At 41.2% G+C, this 6,000-nt stretch overlaps 2 protein-coding genes across 3 annotated transcripts in view; one reads left to right on the top strand and one right to left on the bottom strand.

The window, feature by feature from the left end:
* Positions 1–2,851, top strand: part of gig2p (grass carp reovirus (GCRV)-induced gene 2p) — a 3,638-nt gene extending 787 nt beyond the window's left edge. For both annotated transcript variants that reach the window (XM_060862702.1, XM_060862701.1), the window contains exon 2: positions 284–2,851. In XM_060862702.1, the coding sequence (XP_060718685.1) occupies positions 306–953 (648 nt within the window). In that variant the 5' untranslated portion in view covers positions 284–305 and the 3' untranslated portion in view covers positions 954–2,851. The remainder of the gene's footprint in view (positions 1–283) is intronic.
* A 358-nt stretch (positions 2,852–3,209) lies between these two features.
* Positions 3,210–5,797, bottom strand: ufc1 (ubiquitin-fold modifier conjugating enzyme 1). Its single transcript, XM_060862703.1, has 6 exons — positions 5,630–5,797; positions 4,292–4,359; positions 4,008–4,071; positions 3,829–3,905; positions 3,657–3,747; positions 3,210–3,579 (listed from the first exon to the last, which is right to left on the bottom strand). Exons 1-6 carry the CDS (start codon positions 5,750–5,752, stop codon positions 3,499–3,501), a joined length of 504 nt encoding a protein of 167 aa, XP_060718686.1. The 5' UTR covers positions 5,753–5,797; the 3' UTR covers positions 3,210–3,498.
* Between the last annotated feature and the right edge of the window lie 203 nt (positions 5,798–6,000).

The raw sequence follows: 6,000 nt of genomic DNA, 5'->3' as shown, positions 1-6,000 counted from the left end.
GTGTGTGTGTGAGAGAGAGAGAGAGAGAGTGCGAGTTCTAATTTCTCCCACAAGAACAACCAAAGAACACTTACTGTATGACTTGTTTACGTTTGCACAGTATGTCATGACATCGAACAACAGCTTATTCTACCCTCACCACCAGCATTTCAAGCTACATATGGCCTGGATACTATGCAAATGATAAAACTTTACATGAATGTTTACATGAAGCTTTACTTGAACTCCTTTAGATTTTACTCTCTCGGCTGATTGCGTCATACTTGTTTTTGTTTCGGCACAGGGAACATAAGGAGGAAAAAAAGATGTCGATCTCTTTCTATGGTTGGGAAGTGCACTACGATGAGGGCCATCACCTCAGAGCAGAACAAGAGCCTAAATCTGGCAAGTATTACATCATGTACCATGGCACCAAGGTCCAAGATGCACGCAGTATCATCCAAAATGGCTTCCGTCAGTCCTCAGACGGAATGTTGGGTCCTGGCGTTTACGTGAGCCGCAACCAGAAGAAAGCAGAACGCTACCCACTGAAATGCAAATTCACTGACCGAGTGGTCCTGAAGCTGAATGTCGACTGTGGAAAAATCAAGAAAATCGACAGTGACAACCACCCTATGCAAAAGAGCTGGCACGCCAACGGCTACGACACGGCCTGGGTGCCACCCCACTGCGGAATGAAGGCTGTTCCCAGCGGCATGGAGGAAGACTGCGTGTGGGACCCCAAACGCATCAAAGTGATCGATATTGTGTTAGCTCCCAACAGTACCATTCTGAACGAACTCAAGCAGTTAGTTACGAACCAATCTCCACAAGCGTCCGCCTCCACCAACCCTGAAATGTGCCAGCTGTGCAAATCAGAAATAGTACCAGGGCATACTGTTCAGCCCTGCTGGGGCTGTGGGCAAACCATCTGCACACTGATGCCCAAACACAAGTGCAATCACCGGGGATAAGAAGCTGTTTCCTGAACCAGGGTGTGATGATAGAACAAAATTGTGGTACACAATGACAGGGGTACATTCTGATATCACGATTCGTTTATTCGTCCATCTTCAATAAGTACTGTATCATGACCAGTGTCTCGGTGCATCTGGAACAAATATATTTGACGGATATTTGGCCAGTCCATCGCTGGGAATACAGTTATTATTAAAGAAACACAACACTCTGGTCAAAAAGGCATTTAAACAACTTTTCCTTGACCCCAAAGGTAAATGACACCATGGTGCCTTAAATGTTCCACTGGTACAAAGCAAATGTAACTAACAAATAAGGGAAGTATAATCTAAACCAGAATTTTTGCATCATGCAAACTACATGCATCAGCAGGAGAAAATGGTAGGCAAGTTGGTGGAGGAGCGTCTTTAAGTTAGTCTGCAATTCAGCTTAAGACTTCAACCTTCCGCCTGCGCAATCGAGCCCTAATTAATGCTCACTTTATGCTCAACACATTAGAAAGTCTTCTAATAAATAGTACCTACACAAAATCAAATCGGAACTACAAATCGTTTTACTTCTAACATACAATTCTGTCCGTAAACAAGCCACGTTTCCAAACCCCATGGGTATGTCTCATTCAGCTCCCCAGTTCAGTAGTCAGGGTGCTGATCAGGTAGGCAGCCATTTTAAGGCTCATCGCAAAATACGAACGTTTGCGTCTATAAAAATCCCACAACGCACTGCGAAAAACAGGATAATAGCTTTTAGATCACAGATAACGATGCAATAAAAAAGTAAGCTACTAAAAATAGATGATTCAGCTTCCCCTTTTTTTTTGTTAGCAACATTTGCTAATGTAAAGGAACTTTGGAAACCAAACACACTTGGGGAAATCTGTGGATTTTGTCATTTTTTTCTAACTAGATATTTGAATACTGCCAAGCACTATAGTCTGTTAAAAATATTAAATAGTGGATGTGGTGCTATGCTGAAAACTGTCTGACTTTTGGGTTCTACTATTGGGTTTTTCCGCTGTGGAGTTCATTACCTGTCAGACGTCATCGAACGTGAAACGTCTAACGTCTGAATCGCAAATCTTCTCATCTGTCACTTGACTTGCAACTCGATCACATTTCATACGTGTTTCAGGACTTTTGGCTCCGTTCACTCTTTTTATAGTCTAATCATTTGGAGTCTTTGGATTCACTGGACGACGTTTGCCATATTTGAACACATCACACATTACAAACCGTTTAGAAAAGCCAGAGAAAACCTTCAAAGCACAGAGAGAACTTTACCTCACTTGGAAAACTTTACACGCAGGATGAAGATGAATCGAACTCCCGACCATGGAGGTGCGAGACAAACACGAATCTCTACACCACTTTACCATCCTTCCACACTCCTGTGTTGCAAATAGCATAACTACAGCAAATGTGGCACTAACTGCCTAATGAGTCAAATTTACATTCAAATCACGAATCAAAAATCATTGATTCTATTAACGGATTTGCGATTCATCACATTATGATCTCCGCATTTCCACTGTGCAATATTTGTGTCTTTTCACAAAGATACAAGGAAACAATTCAGGTTCATTAAACTAACATAACCTGAGTTCTACGCAACTTTGTTTACTTGTTCTGGGTATCTTTGGGTGAAGATAAAAGTTTACAATGACTTGTACACTTTATCATGTTTTTTTTTTTTTTTTTGAGTGATTTTCCTTCCTTTATTGTCTTGTTATATTTTGCCATGAATTTGCCATGAATTAGTGATAATCCTCTATAATCTTATATTCGACAATCTTTATCAAGGGGTGCTCCTAGTGATCGGGTTGGTTTTCGATTGTTAAATTGAACGGATTTTACCTCCTTCAGGAAATAAATGTTATTATATGTTATGAAATAAATGCTTAGTCGTGTCTTAATTTTTTAACATCACCCGATCGGACCAATGTTACGTGTCATCACATTCACATGATTATCCACTCAAATGATCGTTCTTTACAACCTTAGTGAGCTTAGAAAAGTGGATCAGACACCGGTTTGTGTTCATACTTTTAGCCTCGTGGCTGACGAGAGTGGAACCCGATGTGCTGTTGTAATGTACCTCATCCACCTCAATGTTCTGAGATGCTTTACTTCTCACCACGGATGTAAAGAGTGATTATTTGTCTGGACGTCCACACGCACAAAGACAATCTCTGTCACACTCTGACAATTTTAGATGGATGAGAAATAAAGAATGTTCAGAGGGAAAATTCATGATAACAGTTATAATGGCATCGGTTTAATCCGGTGTCGATCGCTCAGGGCTGAAGACATGAAGGAAACGTTAGACATTTTTTTTTTAGACATTTGCATTTACAAGAAGTCCATAAACTAGACTGGTCCCGATATCGGGCTGGTAATTGTTTTTTTTTTAATTCACAATCCGTATGTGGATTTTCATTCACACTGCTGTACTGTGTGTGTGTGTGTGGCATTTCCGAGCCGTTCGTTTAGTCGGGATAGGATGTTAATACAGGTCATTGACGTCATCGTCGTTTTAAAAGTTTCAGCTGCCCTGCTGCTCTTTGTGCTGGATTATCCCCTTAGCAATCAGGTCTGGGATCTCCACGGCAAGCCAAGGTCCGAGCTGAGGATAGCAAAACAAATATGAGAAATATGCAAAATATTCCGACAGATAGATTCGAATAAAGACGTGTCGCTTACTCCCAATGCCATGAGATGAGCCAGGCCGAATTTCGGCACGTTCCTCGCCCACAGCGGTTTGAAGTGATCCGTCAAGCAGATCTTGCCTCCTCTTTAAAAATGAAACAACCGCTTAGAGAAGCTGCGGTTAAAAGTAAAAATACAAACAGACGAAGAGAAAAACCCTCCTCACCTGTACATCTTGGCCGTCTTGCCGTCTAGTTCAGGGATTGCCACTTCGGGTGCCGTCGCTGGATACGTGACCGGGATCTAAAATTAGAGTTGGATTTAAGAAAGCATCACCCAAGGACTATTTGTACAGAATAAATGAATCGATATAAAAGTCTGTGATTTTAAGTCTGACGTACTTACGTCAAGTTCCATGTCAAATTCATACTTAAGAAGCTCGTGGATGTACCAGCATTTTCCAAACCACCTGTGAAGACGAGTTCCTTTTAGAGTTCCACATTCTATTGTTTCCTATTGTAATAAAACACTAATCTGTTCAGAACACACTGATACATAAAAAATGAAACGATACGAAGGGCAAGCAGTCGATCTATAACGTCGTGTGACGTCACGATTTTATTAAGCGTGGATTCGTTACTCCGCCCACACACACACAAAAAATGATGACCTTGTACCGATAATCTTACCTTGTACCCTCTTTATTGGATTCAAGACGAAACCAGTCATTATCAGCCGCTTTGTTGTTTTCGACATACTACAACACACGGAAATACGACGAGGTTTAACATAAACGTCACACACATCTTAGTTAAAGTGCCTTAAACCTGTTATAAATAGATACATTTACAGCATTTAGCAGACACCCTTATATCCAAAGCGACTTAAGTTATCTCATTTTTATATAACTGAGCAATTCAGGGTTAAGGAACTTGCTCAGGGGTCAAACAGTGGCAGCCTGGTGGACGTGGGATCGAACTCACAACCTTATGATTGGTAGCCCAACACCTTAACCACTAGGATGCCACATGCCCACAAAAATGTCTTGGTTATATATCCGGCATTTGGCAGACACCTTTTATCCAGAGCAACTTTTTTTTTAAAATCATTTATACAGATGAGCAATTGAGGGTTAAGGGCCTTGTTTAGGGGCGGCAGCTTGGTGGCCCTGGGATTCGAACTCACGACCTTCCGATCAGTAGTCTGACACCTTAATTCCATCATTGAATCCATCCTCTGCACCCCAATTACAGTTTGGTTCAGCTCAGGTACCAGATCTGACTTCAGAAGACTACAGAGGGTAGTCCGGGCTGCTGAGCGAATCACTCTGGACCCCTCACATCCTCTTCGAACTGTTGCCATCTGGACGACGCTACAGAGCCCTGAGCACCAGAATGACCAGACACAGGAACAGTTTCTTCCCTCAAGCAATCCATCTGATGAACACTTAACATACGCTGAACACATAACACTATTCTTACACATTATTTACTTAAAACACACACATATTTATATTTCAACTGCACATTTTTCCACTGTACATACAAACTAAATACTGTCTATGTCATATACGTGTTCGTGTCTCGTCAATGTCATCCTGTTACGCTGTGGAGCTTCTGTCACTAAAACAAATTCCTCATATGTGAAAACTTTCCTGGCAATAAAGATCTTTCTGATTCTGATGAATGCACTCAGCTATAACACACTAGCTAGACGTCAGCTAACAGAAAGCCTAGTGGTTAAGGTGTTGGGCTACCAATCAGAAGGTTGTGAGTTCGAATCCCAACGTCCACCAAGCTGCCACTGTTGGGCCCCTGATCAAGGCCCTTAAACGCACAGTTGTATAAAAATGAGATAATATAAGTGGATAAAAGAGTCTGATGTAAATGTACAACACTATGCACTTTTAATGATCCTCTAAAGAGCAGTTTGGGCTTCAGCCTGTAAATAAATGACACGTCTGTGTAACAAGCTAGAAATCTTAACCAAATACAGCAAGAATGTCCACATCAATATGTCTGTCTTACTTTAATGAGAGACAGATATTCCTCTCGCAGTCTTTGCACCCATAACTCTTTGTCTCTCGGCCCAGAATTGGTTTTTAAAAGCGGTATTTGAGAAACTGCTTTCCTAGTGTCGCTATCTGCCATGTTGTTAGTAACGTACTGGGACACCGGAAGTACTGGACTAGCCTAGCTTAGCATCCGACGGCATAGTATTTTTGAAGTGTGTTATATTATAAAACGTAAACTAACACTATACACGTGTCACAAATGATCCAATATAGAAAAACGAGTAAAGCGTGTTATTTTTATATGTTTATGTGTTAAAACCGGAATCGTTTTAACTGCTTGAAACGGTTTCCAGTCGGAAATATTTTATGGTTGCACAGCTAAAC

This window comes from Tachysurus vachellii, chromosome 26, assembly GCF_030014155.1.
Source record: "Tachysurus vachellii isolate PV-2020 chromosome 26, HZAU_Pvac_v1, whole genome shotgun sequence".
NCBI classification, from domain to species: domain Eukaryota; kingdom Metazoa; phylum Chordata; class Actinopteri; order Siluriformes; family Bagridae; genus Tachysurus; species Tachysurus vachellii.
This window is presented reverse-complemented; position numbering and strand designations above follow the sequence as displayed.

Bases quoted from the DNA above. Each gene is read 5' to 3' on its own strand.
- ufc1 (XM_060862703.1), bottom strand. From the start codon at position 5,752: ATGGCAGATAGCGACACTAGGAAAGCAGTTTCTCAAATACCGCTTTTA. The intron at 4,360-5,629 runs GTAAGACAGACA...CGTGTGTTGTAG, and splicing joins AATATCTGTCTCTCATTAAA to TATGTCGAAAACAACAAAGC. The intron at 3,748-3,828 runs GTGAGGAGGGTT...TCATTTTTAAAG, and splicing joins AAGACGGCCAAGATGTACAG to AGGAGGCAAGATCTGCTTGA.